Here is a 20,976-nt window from a genome sequence, read left to right as displayed (position 1 = left end):
AAATATGGGCACAGTGCAGATGCCACAGCTTGAATAAACTTTCTGATCAAGGATACAGGTGTACCTTCAGACAAAAAAAATGCGGAGCTGGGCATCTCTCCCTTTTTCGCATGAGCTTTACCCCAATATATCCTTTAATGCCTGTGCTTACACTAACAAAACCTTTTGATTACCAGTGCTTATAAAGAGCAGATGGTATCTTCTGAATGTGTTTTAATATGAGAAGGTATTGAGTATAGATTGAGACTGTGCATATTTTAAATCAGCTGTGCCTGTAAACTCCATCTCAGTGTTACCTGTGCTTTGAAGAACTTAGGATATTTAATATGTCTATAGACATCCCATAAATTCTTACTCGCCCCACCTGCCTCCCTGTGCTAAGTTCCCGCTGTTACAAGTAGAGCTTTGATGAATATTTAGATTGCACTATAAAGTTTTTTCCTTCAAAGATATGGATTTTCCTCATGGAAAAAGCTTCGTTTCTGTTCAGAAACACACAGGAGAAAAAGATTGTCTTACGTCTGCAGCACACTGGTGTGGCAAGTGGGGCGGGGGCTTCCTAGAGCAGCAAATGTAGTTTCCTATTACCCCAAAAGCTTGGCCAAAAAAAAGAAAAATAGTATATGATTTGGATTTTTGGTACCAAAGCCATCTCTTTTGCTAGTTTTTGAATGATTCCAAGAGTCATCTTCTCAATATGGACAGTGTTCTGTGTTCTTACATGCTTGTTAATCTTGTGACCTTCCCTCCCACCTCTTCTCCACCTTTCCAACCATCCATCAGAAGTCCCAGTCAGAGGAACCTGGCTGGGCTTTCTTTGTTTTCCCACTTCAGGAATCCGGTCTTTTAGTGTAAGATAGGGTTTTACATAAGCAGCTGTTTCAAATTACAGCTTCCTTTTCTGAAAGGGGATGTTTACTGCCTCAATAATAGCAGTTAGAAGTCCTACTTTATAGGATTACATCAATAGGAGCAAAGTGGAAAACTTAGTGGAAGGCTGAGGTCTGAGATTTTCATTAGTGCTTTTGAGTGTCATTACTGTCCTTGTAAAGCTACAGGTAAGCCAGTGTTCTTGTGAGAAATGTGTGCCCCTTATCTGGCTGTGTGGTTTATAGGGCTTTAGATTTATCATCTTCCTTGTCTTTCTTTACAAGTGACCTCTTTGTGAAGCTTTCTAGTAGACAGCCGCTTGATCAGAGTTGACTTTGAGAGGTGTCCCCTAGAATGTCCTGGAAGACCTCATTATTTAATGGTTTAACTTTATCTTGAAGCATTTGGGTTCCATGGAAAATCTCTTGTATGTGTGTACATACACTTGTGTAAGAGGAAAGTTGAGATCTTGCAGCTACTAAAAATGTTTGCTTTACAACGTCAGGATCTGACCTTTTACAATCCTGGTAGAGGGCTCAACAGGAAACCTGGATCATGTACATGCTCCTTCAGGCTTCAAAGCAAAATTGGATGTCTGCAGACATAATTGAATGTCCCTTGTGTTGCTGGGGAATAAGAACCATAGGTGAGATGTATTCTTGTAGAAAATGCTTATCCAGAAGCTTTTCCCTTCAGAGAATTTATGCATCTGAATGCAAGAGTTAATTAATGGAAAGAGGTTGTATTCTCAGGGGGACTTCATGTGTGTTATCATTGCACATCCGAGCTGGCACATTATGTTTGGGTCCTTCAGCCACTGCTGTGATATGAATAATCCATACAAACCTGATCAAAAGCAAAGCTGTACTGTTTTACTGACTGTCTCTCAGCAAAAGGTCATCTTTGAGCTGATGACCTTCTAGTCCAATGGACAAGATGAAGGGCTACCGTTTTTTCCAGATGTCAGATCCAGAAAGATTGAGTGCTTTGCCTGAGGTTACGCTCCTAACTTCCTATGCAGTTGGGGAATTCTCCTCATTGCCGGACCACTTTCAGAAATGAAAGACTATCTTACTGCCTCACTTAAGGGTTTTTGTTGTGAGCTAACAGTGAAGCACACACGTGGCATTTTGCAAGGCGCTGAGGGTTGAAGCTGTCATGCTGGCTGACTTTGTAACGATCTGCTCAGTAATTTAGTGTACCTATATGGTGACTTCTCTCCTGTTCACTTTTGAGCCCGAGAATAACGCAGTCCTGTAACTCAAGCTTCTGCACCACAGCGTGCCTCAGACTACACAGGCTTGCACAGACTCTTAGGTTTATACTTGTTTCCCACAATTTTCTGCGTGTTTGTCTCTAAACGAACCATGAAATGATTCAGTGCCCGCATGTGGTTTTAATAACAAGCGTATGTAGGCAAATGAGAAAATACAGAATGTTCGACTGGAAGTTTCCAGCATACGATATGGGTTAAAATCGAAGTAGGTTTGTAGTACAGTGTTTGTCGGAGTTGCTTAATTACTTTTGGGTTATATGACATTTTAGATGAGACTTCTCTCTCTAACCTTGTAAAAACTGTTGAGTGGTGGAAGGCTCCATACTTAATCAAGGGCAGATTTGGAGCAATAAGCTCCAGTTTGATCTTCACTGGGCTCTGATTGTTTTTCTGGGAAGTTTGTATGTTGTTGTTGGTTTTGGGGTTTTTTGTTTTGCTGCTGCCGTTGCTGGTTGTTGGGGTTTGGGTTTGGTGGGGTTTTTTTGAGAGAAAAAAAGTGCAGCAATTAGCTTTCTGATCTTGTTTTAGCTGAGAGTTATGTCAAGGGCTTATACTTCTTTAATAGGAAGTCACACTGGGCATCCACATCTTGAAAACTACAACTGCTGTGGCTACATTCTGGCTCCAGGTGGTCTTTTCAGAGTCCAGAACAGTCCTCCTCTTCACCGCATATCCTCAGCTTTGCAGAAGGCTTCTGAAAAGACTTTGTGTCTTTCATTATTATTTTGTTAGAGAGCAGTAAGTTCTCAGATTTTCAAAATCTGGTTTTCTTTTCTCCCACCTCAGACATGTTCAGCTCTGACATTCCTTCTTCCACACAGACTGAAGGGAGACTGTGACATCCCACTAGCCCCAAATCAGAAGAAGAAATTTAGTGCTGCCAGATGAGAGAATCTCTCTTAGACTGTTCTGACTCTATATTTTCTTTTTCTCCCAAACTTGAAGGGTTAATGTTGGTTTAGGCTTAACCAGCTTTTGCTAACAACCTGGCTTAAGCTTGCTGATGAAATACACAGTGAGAATTGCCTTTGGCGGTCTTTGGGACTGATGTCCTTGTGTGTGAGAGGGAGGAAAAGCATTGGAAAAGCCACAGGGAGGAAAAATGATAAATAAAGACAAGTACTTGAAAATGTTCTGCAAAGGAGAAAAGAAAAATCTGTTCCTATGCCTGTGATGAGAAGGTGAAGAAGTAATGACTTAAATTGCTCTGGGGAACTATCCAACAAAGCAGCACCTGAGCTGATCATCTGTGCAGTCCATCCATCAGGAGAGGCCGTTAAAATAGGTGAGACAAACGTGTTGGGAACAGGCCCTGCCCTTGGTCAGCGGCCTTCGGATCTCGTGTTCTCCATGGTACTGTAATTCCTGGGAAAGGCAGGGGCGGTTGTAAGAGAAGGCGAACAAGAAATGCAAGGGAGCAGAGCTATTCTTTCGGTAATGTGTAGAATAAGAGACTTAAGTAAAACAGGTGGATAAAGCCTATAAAATTTGTTAAACTCTGCATTTCTCCACTTGTGTTACTGGAAGAGTTATTTTTCTATGGAGATTTTTTCAGTGTCTATATGATGTGTCAAGGTGACTGTGGTATGTAGAGGTACCTGAACTCGGTGCATAGCTGTGTATATAAGCCATGCTGGGCCACACTGGTTTCTTCTCACTGCAATCTTTGGGCACCAAACTTGATTGCAAAAAGGAGTTACATGGCACATACATAGATCTTTTTGCTGCACTGTGAAGAGCGTAGCTCTGCTGAAAGCTCTGGTCAGTGTAGAAGTCTGAAATGACAGCAAGGAAACTGCAGTAAAATTTCCTATAAATCCTGCCACCTCTCTAACTGACTTACACAAAACCTACAAAAAGTATTTTTGGCCCAGAAATTTGAAACCCATTTTATGTCATGCAGGCATATGAGCTGGAGAAAGCCAACTGGTCTGTGTTTTGGGAGTGCAGAAGAACTCGGGAGCACACTGAGCTTGAGGGAAGAGTAGTTCCCCATGACCGCTCTTGCTTTCTGCGTTGCTGTGGAAGTGGACCCAACCCCAGGCAGTTTATGGGACTTCTCACAAAGCAAGGGCTGTAGTGTCGAGGCAAATATTTGCATGTTCCAGAAGGGAAATGCACCTCTCTGAAGCATAAACATCCCAAGGTGCTGTAGATGATAACACCTGTATGCAGTTATTTTATCTCTGGGCTCATCGGGCTTTAGGAGTGGAGCCATATCTTAAAGGAGCTGTCACAGCAATCCTTGTTTGCCTCCAAGGTGTCTCCTGAAGTGCTCCTGCAGGTAATTAATCACCTAATAAAATACACTCTTTGACAGTAGGTGGAATTTGGAAATTAATTTGCACCCCTTAAATGAGGCTTCTAAAACTATAATTATCATGAAAGGAAGAAGCGAGCTGTGTCAGGTGTATATATGATTTATTTATCAAGAATAAACTGTCACCAAAGTGGCACTTAAGCTTGCAGCATCTGCGCTACATTTCTTTTAAGTGAATTAAGCAATGACATTTGCCTTCCCTCCCATATTTGCAGGTCCTGGGGCAAATCTTCAGTAGTTTGTGAAGTGTTCGGTACAAAAGTGACCTGCAACAAAATTATAGCTGCCTGTTCCACGTTCTCTTTCTCTAATGTGTGATCACTTCTTGCTGCCCCATCATTCCGTGCTCAATGCCTTATCCCCAGAAGAGCCTCTGGCCTCCCCAGGGGACACCACAGACCTTGTGCAGCCCAGGTTGCCATTCAGATTTCTCATTATCTCTCCTACTGGTAGATTTTGTGAAGTGGGCGTTGGTAGCATTGGGGAATTAGACAGGAGAGGAAGTTGTAACTAGTTGGCTGGACTGCATATGGTATAAGTTACCAGGAATAAGAGGAAATCCAAGATATATGATTAACTTTTTTTTTTTAATGATACAGGTTTAAAGATGCCTGAGAGATCTATTTTTGAAGGTTGTGAGAGGGCAATTGTTTTTTTAATCCAGAGAAATGTGAAAATAGCAACATTTTAAAAGTGAATCATTTACAAAAATACTTACCTTCAAAGTCAAGCAAACACCCCGCTAAAAATGCGTTACCAAAGTGTCTGACCTGTGCACCAGAGCATCTGAAGACTTATTTCAGCTGTGTGGGTAAAGGGGACATGGGCTTCACTGCAGCCCTCGCTGCAAAATTGCCACTAACAACTGTTCTAGTTGCTACATCCGAAATGTATTTGTTGCTGACAGTGTCATTTGCTGGCTTCAAAGTGTGCATGGTGGGCCGATACGGTACATGTAGTTTGTGTGACGTGGAAGAAAATTGTCTCATTATTACGTATTAATCTTACATTATTGGTGCATTAATTTCTGAGAAAGCCCAAGAGGATTTCTATTCATTTGTGTCAGACTGACTTCTCTAATGCACAGTTTCTGGGAAAAATCTGCCTGATTATTTCCCCCTTACGTGTTTGCCTGAAGTTAAGTTGGCTTGAAAAAGGGATGAGGGTGCTCAGCACCGCAGGGTTGGTTCAAAAATCTTTTGCACACAGTGAGATTTCTTGAGTTAAAACCCCTTGAGGAAAAACAGAGTAAGAGTGACATCATTTACAGTGCCCTTTTTATTTACATTTTAGTCATGTCATCTCCTACGTCAGAAGTGGCTCTTGCTGGAAAGCATCACAAACACAAACAAAATAAGCTGCCATTCAAAAACCCCCATGTGATACTATTAGATTGGAAATGCCATATTTTAGTTATGGGAACTGACAGATTGCAAACAACTTGTGCACAAAAACCCCTTTTTGCTTAGGAGTGTAGGTTGGAATAACGCTATGCAAAATCCTTTCAGTACAAACTAACACCTTTTGTTTCCATTCTTCTCCAAAGTTTTACCCCAAAGTTTTTTTTTACTGGATTGCAGAATTTTTTGGAAGTGTGCTGGAAATCTTTTTCATGAAAACCGAGTGGCAAAAATTAAATGCTCTGGAATGCAGCTGAAGGGGCAGTCCAACTACCCTGAGCATGTCCTGGTTTGCTTGAAATATGGTTGCCCTTTACAGGCACTCAATTCATCTTGAGGCCAATTTTAACAGTGCGCAGTGCAGAAATGACTAACTGTTATGACATGCCCTGAACCAGCTCCAGTTCAGCTTGTGTAAATTCTACATGTGGGGTGCTTTTGGAACTGACAGGTGGAATTTTATTGTGATTGTATTTAACTATTCCGCCACAGTAAAGGCTTTTGTCATTTATCTTACTGAGTTGCTACGTGTTGCAAAGCAAAGGCACGAGTTCTTTACTTTTTTGGGTTTTTTTAATCAGCACATCTTGTAAAGGCTGTTGCTCAGGATAGGATCTTCCCAGCCTTCATCTGTGTTTTCTAAATGGGTACTTACCAGCTGGCCTGTGGGCACAGGGCATCATGCCAGGGTCTTTTCTGGGGTGACCACTGCTGGGAGCACTGTGGTGGTGGTGGAAATAGCTCATCCTTGTTTTAAGCCTGAGAGTGAAGTCAGCCAATATTGTCCGTTCCTTAGGCTGTGCTCAGAGATCCTCTTTGTGCTGCACCGCCGGCTAAAGACGTTACAGCCCCCTGTTTCTGGTTGCCATTTTTAACCTGGCTTATTTGGCATGAAGTGGGGATGGAGCAGCTATGTGTGGAGCCAGGCCAGTGCTTGGGAGGGACCAGGACAGTAATGTGTGATAAGCACTGGGGAGCAGGATGAAAGTGGTGACCAACCCCTCTGTCCCCATGGCTGCAGCTGGAAGGGGAAGTGCAAGCGGACAGTAGAGGTAGAGCTCATCCTATTTCGGATTCTCTTTCTGGGTCTACTGGAAATTTCATTCCGGTGTAACAGGCTGGTTTCACCATGTCTGTCAGAATTTCAGCATGAATTTGGGAAACTCCTTTCTACCCCAGATTAGTCCCAGGCCTAAGACATTGAAAATATTCACTGCAGAACTTCCAAATGCAGTCAGATCATTTACTGGCATCATGTGAGCTGAGCTTTTAAAATTGGATGTGTGGATGCAGAATCAGCACGCTGTTCTGCAGGTTTCTTAACTCTTTTTGTGACCCCAGAGATCACTACCAGCATTTGGTGGTACTATTTAAAGAAAGGTGTTAATGGTATTATATCCTTTGATTGAAAGCCACAGTTGATTCTTGGTCTTGTATGAGTTCCGGACATTTTGGTTGTTTTGTCTGAAGTGGTCTATTAGTACTTGTGCTGAGATAAAGATTGTGTTTTAAGTGAAGAAAGCATTCTGGCACAAGTTAGGAAATCCCAGAAAAGATAAATGAAAAATGTAATTAAAATGCCTTGAGGTTGAGACATTAGGGGAATTGTGACGTATAGCTTGCTAATCTCATTAGAAAAAATCCTGGTTTAAGTCACCTGGATATATTATATGCTGCTAACACCAGTCTGTTCCTTTTCAGCCCAAAAGGTTACAAATTTTACATTGGAAAAGGCATTTGCTTTGATATCGTCTCATTCTTTGCATTAGGCAATAGCATTGCTTTCTTCCCTTTTCTCTTTGGTCCGTAACTTGCTTGCTAGTTTTTCTTTACTGCTTGTTGCTGCGTTCTTTGAGTGCAACCTCAGGGACACCATGTCTTTGATCAGGATCAGTATTTTTTTCTTCAGACGCTGCCTTGTAATTTTGTTGAACTAATTTGGACAGATACACCTCAGTTGGTCTTAGGGTGAAAGGGGCATCGTGCATGCATTACAGGGTCTGTGTGTGACACCCAGAATAAAGCATCCAGATGCTGCAGGAACAGAAGCAGTCCTGGAGACCTACCTAAGGGCAGGTTTCTCAAGCAGATACTAAAATACTGTCCACTGAAAAGGTAAAATTTCTGGAAATTCCTCATAGTTAGGGAATGTCTGGCTATTTCGCCAATCAACATTTTTGTGTTTGATTTTCTTTCCCCTCAAGGAATGCCTGTTAGCATGAAAGTCATTTCATCACTGATTTTCTGTTTCCCAGCTGGAAAACAAGTGGGAAGACTACGGTTCAAATCCTATCTGTGTAAATCCCATCTACTGCTGCATTTCACAGACAAAAGCCCATACCAGGCAACACAACGTAATCCGTTGCACTGTGAATTTTATGAATCCACCTATGACAGCAGGGAATTGGCAAATCTGCCACTTAGCTGTGGTGGGCATTTGTCATGGCTGCAAAACCAATGAGGGAAAGAAATCATCTCAGTGGAACCTTCTGGATGCGAAATGGCCTTTAAATGAATTAAAGCTGTGAGAGCAGCATTTCCCATCCCTTTCCCTCTAGAGGCCACACTGCAGTGGGCGTGCAACTTGGCTTTCTCCTTTTGGTGTCAATGTTTTCCACAGAAGTACGTTTCTTAAAGGGACCATCAGTGCAACAGATGCTGTGCTCGGACCTGCTGCGTGAGAGAGGAGCATGCTGGAAATGGTGGGATCTGGTCCCATTGTGGGGCCTTGGCAGTTCCATTGCCTGCTTGGATTTATCTGCTGCTGGTTGTGATGCTTAAACCTCTTGGTGGAGCTGCAGTTGTGTTGTTACCTTGGCTTATCCTCTGTTGGGAGTTTGTGGTCACTTTGAGTTCTTTACTGTATATCTAAAGAAACCCACAGAAAAGTTTAGACTATTTTCTTTGGCTTTTCTCTTCATTCAGCATGTTGGTTTGCAGCCCCAAATTAGCAGAAAACTTTGTTTAGGCGTCAGTTCAACAAAACACTTTGGCGCAGCTCCAGCTCTGGAAGAGCTTTTAGATTAATGGGAAGTTGGGAGCGTAAAGAAGAGTATGGAGTCTAAGAACTTGTTTAGGTCTGGTCTTTAATGTTTTCAAAGCATAATCTTGTTCCTATTCAGCAATAGTGAAAGTTAGGCATGTGCTTAAGTGCTTTGCCGAGCATGGAGGGGATGATTTATACTGGTGAAGTGGAAGCTTAATAGTGTCTACTTTGCTGATCACAGCTATAACCAGGATTTCATAGAACAAGAGTTAGCTGCTGTCATGCTCTGTAGTTCAGTTCCCATCAGGCTCTGAAGATTGCCCAAACCTACAGCTGGGATGTGTGGGCAGCCCTGCAGGGTGAGCAAATGAAGAAAATAAGGATTTCTGTGTGTCTGGGATGTTCCAGTTGTTTAGTTCTTGCCCACCAAAGCACCCTTGTTCCTCTGGATCTTTTTCCCATGCTCTTGTCATTTGGCACACGTTTCTCATGTCCAAGCTGGGTAACTGAGTGTGAGAAATTGTTTTGGTTTAGCTTTATGGTTTAACGTTGTGGTTATGATCAATCCTCAAGGCAGATGGGAATGAGGTGCCTGTATAAAGACACGCAAATGAATTCAAAGGCTTATGGTGAAAGCATCTTCTCCATAAATGAATTAAAACAAGTCATTGAGAGTCATGGCTTTCATTTCCACAGGTCTTACAATGGTGGTGCCGTTGTGCAAGCACGGTTAGACTCCTTTGAGGAAGCCTGCAAGAGGTTCTTGAAAGCAAACCCTCCCTGCTCTCTGCATGCTGGATTTGCTTATGCAGCCAGCCTCGTCTGAAGTTTTTTCCCAGCTTGCTGACAGGCAGGAAGTTGGGGGATGCAGGCAGCGAGACGGCTTTCCCAGGGGCTCGATTGCCGTGGACGAGTCTGCAAGTGCACACCTGGGAGGGCAGCGAGTCCCAGGTGGCCCCGCAGTGTCCGACCCGACATCGTACAGCTGCTACCTTTGGGTGGGGGTGGAAGAAATGCTCCATTAGGAGCAGAGTAGCTCTCCAGCTGCATAGGCAGGGAGGTCTGCTGGGTCCAGGGGGCTTCCTGTTTAAATAGTTACAGAGTCTGCAGAATTGGCTAAACAGTCAAAAAAAAATTATAGAGGGTAAAAAAAAAAAAAAAGGAACTATCCTTCCTGTATCTGTATGTGCATTATCTAGCTGTTCGTTTGGGTTCAATCAAATGCTTGTTGTGATTTTTCAATTCACTTTAATGGGTTTATATCAGGTCTTTTGTAATGTAGAATCAGATTAAAGTATGTGGAACTGTAGCTGCAGTTCAGGAAAGCTCACGCTTTAGCACATAAAAGCTAGAAGAGGTCATGGTCATAAGCTAGTAGATCCCCCGGTGTAGCATAGGAAAGTCATTTCACTCAGTGACTTCTGCAAGACCGTGTCTTGCAGTTGGGATATAGCAATGAAACTGTTTATTAAAAAATAAAAAAGGTAGATGAGGGAGAGAAAATAGTCCAGTCTTATTTCAGGCACACAAGATAGACTATTCGGTACAGGACTTAAGGACATATTTAACTGCCTCTCTACAAAGAGGTGGGAAATTAGACGTGTTTTAGTGTTTTGCAGAACCAGCTCCTATTCAGCTAACACCAACGGAGATCACATGTGGCTAACTCTTTCCAGCAGTGTGTAAAGATCGGTCCTTGAACTCCACCCGTACTGAGTTGCCATTCAGGCTGCTCTGTGATGGACCGCTCACCCTGCTGAAGCTTCCCCTGAGCATTATTTCATTGGCACCCTCTGGGGCACTGCCCGTGAGGCTGCGAGTACCTTGCAGGACAAGGCTATTTCTTCCTTTACCTGCGCTGTGCAATGCAGATACGGTTTTTCCTGAATAGTTGAAAATAACAGTTACAGAAGGAAGATCAGCAATGCCCCATTTTGTGAGATACTCACAAAATTTTGAATGTGTATACACGTAAGTGTGTATACATGTGTGTAAGGTAAGTAAAATACCTTTACACGAATAGCATTTCCTAAATTTGATGTTAGTCTGCATTTTTTCTCTCTGCCACATGATGGAGATAATGGTGTAAAGTATATAAATAGTGCTGCATGGGTCATGCACTTCAAAGAAAGAGGTTTCAACTTGGTGGTTTATAGTAGTTCTGTTAATGTCGGGTTTGCACTAGCCTTTATGGACTAATTTTCTCGTAGTATCTGTGGGGTGTTTTGTTTAAATCAACATTTGGTTACTTGTCTTGTTCTGTTGTTTGGTTCCTGCCCCCAAAAGCAAATATGTAGGAATACCCTTATCACATAATCAGGGCTATTGATACAGCAAAACACCAAAACTCGTATTTGGTAAAACATTTAAAAAAAAAAATTGCTTAGCTTGCATTAACTTTATTTGGACTTTTAAGTGGTACTTAAATATACAGGGTTTGGTGTCAGATATAGCCACAGTAAGGCTGTGGTGTACCCTTCTGTAAAAGCAGGGAATTTGCAGCAGTTCCTGCTTAAGAAGTTAAAAAGGGCACATCCTAGATCCTGCTGTCACCGTGAGTCCGAGTCTGTGCATCCTGGGAAGGGATGGTAGGATCCAAATTAGTTGACCCTTGTGTTGTATGTAGAACCCTTGCATCTGCTCTCTCTTCTTTTCTCCATCTTGAGTGTGGGTCCTGATCCAGAAGCTATTGAAGCCACATGTATACAATTCCAAGTGATTTCAATGAACTTTGGATCAGGCCCTTATGCAAAGGCAGAGATGGATTTTCCCATGGAAATTTTTTTAGTGACATTCAGAAATCTCCTGGTGAGAGATGTATTTAATTTTTATGGTGAGAGCTTCTGTGTTATATTTGTAATCATAATGTAGTAGCAAGACATTTGTAACAAAACTGCTATAGGTTGAGATACATCCAGGAAGGGAGAAACACATTTCTTCCCAGTCTGTTAATTTTTTTTGTGACAAGAGTTCCTGTGCTGATGCCAGTGCAATTACAGCTGCACGGTTGTCGTGTTTCTCTGGTTGAATATTTGCTGGATGAAGCAATACTCTCCCTCCTCTCCATAGATTCACCTGCCTTGTGAATCAAACATGATGCTTGTTTAATTCCTTGCGCTTAGGACCTTGTATCTCCTGCAAAATTCTCATTTGAGGAGCTGTTCAACTCTGATACTGCACATCTGTCAGTCCAGCGTCTACCTATAAGTATTTTTTCTCTTGATTAGAGTTTAAAAGTTTGTATTTAGAGGCTCCCCCCTTGATAGGTACCTTTCATAAGGCATTTCTGTAATTATATTTACATTTAGAATGTTACATGTGTGTAAAACGTACATTAAAATGCCTTCAAAGTTAGTGAACTGACATGCTTCCTGGCCAGCAGCACGTAACTGTGTGTGTGTGTATGCACCCACGTATTGATGTAATAGTTTCTCCAAATGTTAGGGTTTTTCCTCAGAAGACTTTTTCCAGAAATGCTGCACTCCATGCTCTAGGGTTCTGCTCCTATGTTTTTTTCATGAGAACAAAGATTAGTCCTTCATGGTCCTAAACTCAATGCATGTGCATGACTTAAAGGCATTACCTACCAATAAATAGGAGATTAGCTGCGGCTTGTGTATTTCCTGATCAGTTCAGGTTTTTTCAGATGGCTCGTTGTTATCCCGTTTCCTTTAACGATGGGACACTTTAATGAGTTTGCCATCTGACATACATCTGCTTCCTGTTAAACAATACCTTCATTCTTCTAGAGCTGCTAAACTCATCTTTTATCCTGCAAGATTTTTATCTGCGCCTTGAAAACAGCCTGTACAAATCGATGTCAGCGTATTCATTTTCTTGTTCAGGATTCTTTGGATACGTTGTTTTTGAGAAGGAATAGCAAAACGGGCATCTCCTTTAGTGCTTGTTTGTTGGAGAATGTGAGAACATGGATATGATTTGTCTAAGCAGGGGCTGATCAGTCCAGCTCCTGTTTTGAAGTCCAGTAAGATTGACTTCTGTGGCTAACATCGGGCAATTTCTAATAGTTGTTCTGGCCTGCCAGCAAAGTAAGGACCTGGTGCAAAAGGGCAGGGGAGGAGGGAGGATTTGGAAGGCTGTTAATATTGTTTCTTTGAAGAAAGAACCTTCAATAGCTCGATGATGATCTGTCTCACGCATGTGCAAACTTCGTGATCTGTGATCATCAGGCTCTTAAATCAACCCAGCCCGCATTGAATTTGTGCATCTGCTTCAGTGCTTCTCTTTTTCCAATGTTTTGGGAACACGGAGTCATGCCGGATCTCTGACTATGTCTTTCCCCTTCGCTGGTCAATGTTGCCCCTCCAGAAAAACTTTTTTCTTTTTTTTTTTTAATCATAAAACCTTTTTCTAGTGGAGGGAAAACTGGATAGAATTTTCCCTGTATTTATCTGTCTCTACATAACGTCCTTTATATGTTGCTTTTATAACGAGTGTGTAGTCCTGTTTAAAAGAAAATCTTGTTGCATATGAAGTTCTGCCACACAGGTCCAAAGGACATCTGTGAGGAGGGCTTGTAACAAACTTAAGCAACCCTGTGGGGCACATAATATTTTGTCTCAGACAGGAATTTACTGCCAAACATTCACATATACCAGGTGACAAGTGGAAATATTTTGGATTTAGAGCTGGGGAAATAGAGGAAGCATGGTGCAAATATTTATTTGAAGGTTAGTGGATGCTTGAATCCGAGTAATGACTATAATTCAGGAATTTTGTATTCCCACTTATAGCTTGCAGTTGTCTCTCTCCCAGCTCACACAGGGTTAATGGTATTTGCTTGAAAATGAGGGAATTGCTGATTACCAGGTGGCTGCTTGTGCATGATCTGAAACTTTTTTTTTAATCATACTCTTGGCACCCTTGAGACTGGCGTTTCTACCACCCTGGATGCCATTCCTTTGCCTCTGGCAGTGCTGCAGAGCCATGCCTTCAGCTCCAAAGGGCTGTGAAAAATAGTTTGTTGCAAATGCAACTTGTTAGTTTTACCTGTGATGGCCCAGCTTCCCATGGGGTTCCACCTCTCTTTGCCTTCGTGTGGTCTTACAGGAAGGTGCTGTTCGTGAATTTGGTCTTTCCCTGTGTCCCTTAAGAAATGGAGCCAAGAGAAGATCTTCTCTGGTCATTGCTATACCAGCATTGTCATAATTCCCTGAAGAGTTTTGTTTCTAATTGCATCGGTGTTTACTAACAAAGCCCTCCATCATTTATTTAACGTACAAACTTGTCCACTCTTGCACCACGCTCACACCTTTCACCTCTCAGAGCTGCAGGAACACAGCTGATGGCTTTGACAGTCTTACATTTATATTAAGATTACAAATTACCTTTGTTAGGTTCCTTGTGGAGGCTGCAATTTATCAGGGAGGATCTGGGAGGCAGTATTTATTGAAGCTTTGCAAGAAAATAAGTCTACTTTGTCAGCTTTGGGGTATACCATCGATGATGGCTGTGCTGAGCTCCTTTACACCTTCACCGTTAGCCAGGATTGTGGACAGCTACAGCTCTTCAGAATGGCGTCTGTCGCTATGACCTCTGATGTGACCAGGGGTGAGGCTTACCTCACTTCATGCTGTCTTTTCAAACCCCATCATGGGGCAAGTATATTTATAGTATATTTATCATAATCCAAGATGTATTGGGCAAGAGTGTGAAGAATTTTAGGAGGACAAGACACTGAACCAGATTTACTGTGATTATTAATGGAAATGTTTCGGTGTTAACTCCAGCGGGCAGACAGGGTTGGTTTATTCTGCTGTAACTTGAATATATTCAGAAAGAACCATCTTTTATAAAGAAGCTGATTAAAAAAGGAAAAGGAATGTGCAAGGGACTTAGGTAAAGGGAAGATTGTTCTTCTGAAATTTGTGGTTTATGTATCCTTGGAAAACAGTGTATTTTTTGATACTCAGAACTGGCTTCTTAGACTTTTCTTTGCGATTACAATGGAGAAGGCGCAGTTTGGCAGCTGCAGCTCAGACACTGGTGGAGTACTCCTTATAAATACAGGCTTCAGCAGGGGTAGCGTCTCTGTCAGCCTTGTCACAGTGTGTGCGAGTGACAGGTTAGGTGCAAGTTCGAGAACTACTCCGTGATGACTGCAGTACGTTCTCCCTGAAGGGAACAGATGTTCTTGCCCTTGGCCTTTGTGGTATTAATGCTGTCAAAATTCTCCTCGTAACTGCTGGCTTTTCTCCCGTGGCTGTTAACGTAGGGAACAGCGGAGGTGTGGGTGAGAGCAGTTTCTGGGACGGAGGTATGGTTTCAGGAACGTTGAGAAAGCTCTTACAAGGTGAGCCTGTTTCCTCCTCTGGTTGTTTATGCCAATCTCTCCCGCAGTATTTGCTCTAACGTTTGTAAAAACAGATAGCTCTTCTGGAGAGCAAAGCCCGTTGAACTGGAGACAGAGAAAACCTGAATAAACAAACATGTGCCACAGATTAGTAAGAACATCTGTAGGTTTTATATTGTTTTGAGAACACATACCACATAGTTTTTCATTTCTTATGCTTTTCTAGTTGCTCCCTTTCTTTCTGTCTCTCTCTTTTATTCTTCTTTTTAAATATATTGCTAATAAAGGTTGGCTGTAGAAAGCACAGCTGGATTATGCATGACATGCCACTGTTTAATTTCTAGCTCGGAGGATGAGAAGAAGAGTAGTTTTATTGTATCCTAGAAGAGAATAAAGCCACATGCAAATTCCAGCCGTGGACATCTGTTTCCTCTTTGTGTGAAAGAATTCTCATATTTGGAAGGGAATCCCAGTTCTGAAGAGGCTGGTGAGGGGTGCTGTTTTTTTTTTTTTTTCTTTTGGTTCTTTCCCCCTTCTTTGCCACTCCTTCAGCATGTTCTCCTTGCTCCCTGGCTGCTGTGTTTCCCTCAGGACAATGTCAGCTTGCAATTTAGTGTCAGATACTGAACCAGTGAATTTTGAGTTACTTTACAATGTTGTGTTGTAGTTACAAAGAGTATCATTAAACTCCTCCTTAAATGTCTTTTATTTAATCAAGCAGTATTTGGTGGGAGGACTTTTGCTCTGTCATCAATCTTCAGTACTTGCAGGTTGGTATTTTTTTTAGAAGTAAGATGTGGGTATCTGTTGCTCTGGCTGGGAGGTGCAACTATTTCTGGAAGGAACTTATTAAAAATAATCTTTTAAAATCCCTCTGTATCAGGGGAATTAGGTAGATCTTTAAAAATAAGAATCTGCAACATTCATTACATTAATTTAGGCATCAGGTGCTAAGGACTACAGGGACCAGAGTAAATGATAATTTCACTAACCTATAAAACATTTTAGCATAATGATTTACAGCTGTCTGGGAGCTTTAAACTTTTTTTTTTTTTTGGTGTAAGAGTTGACTCTGTTGAACAAACAGCACTGTTATATAACATCAGGCCAGACATGAGAACTGGTGCGCTCTGTCTATTTTATATTAATGTCGAATGAGAGGTTGTGGAGCTCGCCAGGGTTTCATATTTGCTGGCAGAAAGTTACCCACATGTGTGGACCATATTTTTATTGTTGCCTTAGCCTATTTCAGGCATAAATACCGCTGCCTGGCAGGGTGTGATTCTGTTCATTGCTGAAGAGCTTTTCTTTTAAGAAGCAAAATATGAAAAGGAATGAAATGCTGTAAATGAAATTAAGAAGTGTCCCCAACGACGAGATTCTGTCACATCTGTCGTGGTAGAGGAATAGAGGGCAATAAGCCATCTAAAGGCTTTTTCATTGCTGGATGAGTTACTCTTGCAGAGCTATTTCTTTTTGCATATATTAATTCTACTTTTGGGTGTGGGCTGTTTGGTCTCTTCGGGAAACAAGGCTTATCCAAACAGGGTGTATGCACACACCAGCACACAGCCGCCTGTGCAGCCCTTGGACATGTTGGCTGTGGAAATGTGGCAGAAAGGCAGAGGCTGCAGAGATAAAGTTTCTTGAAAATATGTGTGAGGCTAGAAAAAAGGCGATTAAGGGGTTTGAGGAAATGTTTGCCATAGGAACTGAACTTTCAATAGGGGCTGTGGAGTAGATGTCGAGAGGAAATGTGATGGACGTCCCTGTCGCGGGAAGATCGCTGACCCTGGCTTGGAAATTATTTGGCTTCAGAGAATCTGATGACTAAAAACCAAATCCACAGGAAGCCAGACTCCCTTTCATTCCAGTACCCATGAAATTGCTTGTGTGGATTTTGTTTTTAAGTCAGGGTGTTGTCAAACAGGCTCCAATGGATGACTGTAAGAAACTGAGGACATCTCGTTAAGGTCTTCTTAGTGCAGGCAAAGGTGCTGCTTTGCTTGGTTTTGTTGGTGGTGCTTCCTAGTTTGTCTTCTGCAAGTTTTCAAACTCTATTAAAGTGTGCCTTACGAATGTTTAGGCCCTTCTCCTGAAGGCGTCTTAGAGAGGAGGGAGCCCCACGGCTGTGCAGATCCCACGGACATACATCCGAAATCTTTGGTAGCCTGCGCATTGCAGTATCTCGTGGGGTGCACGGGGAAAAGTGAAACCAATAATCCCCATCCAGTTCTGGTCCCTGCTGAGCGGGACACAGAAAGCAAACACCACTAACGCCGAAAATCAAACAGCAGTCGTGAGCAAATGCACTCTTTGACTGAAATGCTTCTAGCTAGGAGATAAAAAGGGGTTTATGTCAAAAGCTTCCATTGCTGTCTTATTAACAGCTGCGTAATTTTACCACTCATTTGCGCATATAAAAAAGCAAAATTTGGAAACTGTATTTGAAAGCTGGTTTTGTTTGGTGTACAGCTGCATACAGAGCATTTCCTTTTCTCTCTTAACAAATTTGAAGCAAATGTAGTGGGTATTGTTTCTTTTTTTTTTTTTTTCTATTTTTTAGCCTAGATAATAGAAGATTGTGTTGCTTTTCATTTTCCATTGCAAAGAAATCATGCCATTTAACTCCGGTTCAACAGTGATGCAGCAGCATGTGGAGACACATATACATCTTCTCATAAATATATTACCACGCATTACTGTCAAATAGCTGGACTTTCTCACCCAGTATTAAAACCAAAATTTAATTGCTACACTAGAGTTTCAAGGCCCTGATAAATAAGAGCTGTGTCTGACCTTTATTGTGGGGCTCTGAGATGCCACCAGGGATATTGCTCATTGCTCAAGATGACAAACTTCCTCTGAGATTTCAGTTTGTCAGCTCAGCGTACAGCGGTGACATTGATTTCTTCTCACTGCCATTTCCTGCCTGAATAGATAACAAATTTTCTGTGGCAGGTGTCTGTCAAGCTTAGTTTTGCCTGGCAGATTAACTTAATAGACTCATTTATTAATCATTAGTTGCAACACAATGAAGCAGACAATACTCTTTAACTCCTGTAATGTTGAATGGATGTACCATTTCAGATTCCTGTGTGTAGCTTGAATTTGGATTTAATAAGCCATTCATATCTCTGTAGTGAATGTTTTTAACCCGACATTACGAAGAGCAAAGATTTATGTATTAGTTGAGTGTGACCCATTTTGAGCGTGTACTACTTTTTATGGCAAAACAAAAGTAAGTGCTGAGACTAATAAAATGATGCACAAACTACAAAATCAGCCTACACAAGGGGGAAAACTAATCCGACATGCAGCATGCGTGGGGAAGGAAGATAAGGGTAGGAGAAAACAGATACTTGGAAGAAGATTTGAAACTGGGGCTGACTGGCTGCTGAAGTGGAGGAGATAACCGCAGAAGCTTTTAGGAAGGGGCAAAGTAGACCTGCAGACGCAGCTGTAGGGCAATTCTGGCACAGGCTAGTATTTTCATAGGGACTCCTTCCTCCTTGAGATAGATACCTGGGCTGGAGGTAGCAAAGGCAGGGTTCGTACCGGGGGTGGATATTGGACAGGGCTTTTCAGAGTCAGCGGGGAGGAAGAGCCAGAAGAACTCAATGGAGAGACTGGAGGAGGAAGAAACTATAAGGGAAGGCATAACCTTGGAAAGTGGTGTCTGTTGTCGCAAAGAATCACTCTGTTCATGGTGAAAACTGACTTATTACGTGGGTTAGCCCTACACAGCCTACAGAGCTATCAGGGACACGTGTTTGCTTTTTTACCTCTGTGTGTTAAGAGAGCTGGTCACTGGGTGTTTATCAGGGCAAAATCTGTAAATGAGCTAGAAATGTACAGGTGCTGCTAAGGACACATGGCAGCCGGAATGAGCCTGGGTAGAGATACAGGCTGTTGCTGGACAGAAGAACCTCTTGTTCAAAGTGATGAGAAGAGAACCACCAAGCATCTCCCTTGGGTTTTGGTTGGGTTGCGGTAGCTCTTCGCAGCCTGCTTTTAATTCTCTAGGGAGCTTGTTAATGTGAGATCACTGGGAGATGTTCAGAAAAGTTTCTCTCTACAGATGATGCCCAAACTGCAAAGCCCTGGTTTGGAGCACAACTGTTTTCAGCTCAGCATTTTTGAGAGTGTGTATTGCTGAAATTTTTTTTTTGCCAGGCTGTGTTCCTGGCCTTGGGAGTGTGTTTCTTGAACCATCCTTACGGCTTTCTTGGCTGAGCGTCAAACCAAGAATGTCCCTGCACTAGATCATACTGCTTATTGCTCTTCTAGGCCACCTTGGTAACAATACATTAACCTCTCAGCAGGGAATGTGATAAACAAAGCAAAACTGCTTTAGCGAAACCAGTCATTTAATGGCAGCGTACATAAAGTGTCCTTAAAGATTTGTGAATATAATAAGCTGCAGTTCACTGAGTGAACAATAACTGTTCCTAATTTAGCCAGTTGAGGAACATGCCAACCTAATTTGCTTTTGTAACATTATGTTGTTGTGGTTTTTTTTTCTTTTCCCGCCTCTCCAGATTCCTTTCTCTCTGGTACAATTTCCCCTCTGGGAGTCCTTAAAGGTAAGTCCTCTTTAATGATAGAAATATAAGTTATGCATTTTGCAAAGCTTTTGCATGGTAACTTACCTAACTTGATTATCACAATTATGGGTACCATCCAAGAATCAATAAGTATGTACCAACCTACTTGTGCATGTGAAGATCATTTGCCTGAATATCTGCAAAATAACAGGGAACATCTAATCACGGATATGTGGCATGCAGTCTAAATTTTACTCCCCAGCATGCCAGAAATCTTATCTGCTCCCCTAGCTATTTTTACTGATTAGAGCGGGAGCCATCTTGTGTTGTGGTTCTTTTTTTATTTTGTTTTAATCTTTTTAGCGTTTCACTCTTCATGGTAACAGGCAATTGCGAATGATACAGAGAAAACTGATTGAGCTTGGGTTTGTAGACAGGGAGAAACTCTGAGCGCATCGCTGGCAAGCTATGTTGATTTGGCTACATGTATGCCATTTCAAATGTCATTTAACAAAGGTGTCGGGTAGATGATATTTAATAGTGCAGTCTTTCAGAATGATGTGCTGTTCTCCCACCAGCTGGTTGCTTTGTTTATCATGGACAGAGTCAGGGTCTAGATTTCTGAGCACAGAGTTGGATTCGAAGTCACGTAATTTCTCTGTCCATCTGTTTTTTTCTTTAACTCACTGCAAAAGAGGAAGGGAAGTCAGGGGGTTTTAGGTACTTTAAGATCCTGGCTTGGAAGCACAGAAAATTATTGCAGATCATTAAAAACATTGTAGCAAAATACAATATTTATAAGAAAGGAGCTGGAGAGAGAGTAGTTTTCTTCTTGTTAAGGGTGATGGACTTCTGAGAAAGCTCGGCACTGAGACCCAAGCTGGGCAGAGGGTACTGGGAAGGATGGGAACTGGTGATGATCTTGCTTGCCCCTTGCTGCTTCTATTGAGGGAGGAGGGCTTATGTTCGCCTTGGCCCTTGTATGCTTGGTTGGGACATTAGTTTGTCCTCTCGCTGTGTGTCAGTTGCTTGGGTTGTTCCGGAGGGACGAGCCCACAGTGTGAACGTTTGCATTTGGAGGCTTTAGGGAGTCGAATGTAAAGGGGAGTCCACAGGCAGGAGGAGCACAAAATACACCAAGAGCTGTCGCAGAACTGAGCTGTGTTTTGCAGAGGATTCTGCAGGAACTTCATGAGCTTGGTCTGATGCGATGTCTGGGTATCATCCCATTGCGCAGGGTAGCTTTGGCTGCCTTATTAGGAAT

The 20,976-nt window shown here is 42.2% G+C and overlaps 1 protein-coding gene across 1 annotated transcript in view; it reads left to right on the top strand.

The window, feature by feature from the left end:
- The window catches only part of SLC25A26 (solute carrier family 25 member 26), an 86,666-nt gene that overhangs the window by 40,369 nt on the left and 25,321 nt on the right, over nucleotides 1–20,976 (top strand). Inside the window, exon 6 of the mRNA XM_035903834.1 lies at nucleotides 19,707–19,751. Within this exon, the coding sequence (XP_035759727.1) occupies nucleotides 19,707–19,751 (45 nt within the window). The remainder of the gene's footprint in view (nucleotides 1–19,706; nucleotides 19,752–20,976) is intronic.

Source organism: Egretta garzetta, unplaced genomic scaffold (genome assembly GCF_000687185.1).
Source record: "Egretta garzetta isolate BGI_Z169 unplaced genomic scaffold, ASM68718v1 scaffold91, whole genome shotgun sequence".
NCBI lineage: Eukaryota > Metazoa > Chordata > Aves > Pelecaniformes > Ardeidae > Egretta > Egretta garzetta.
The sequence above is the reverse complement of the archived record's forward strand: the minus strand, read 5'-3'. Positions and strand labels throughout refer to the sequence as shown.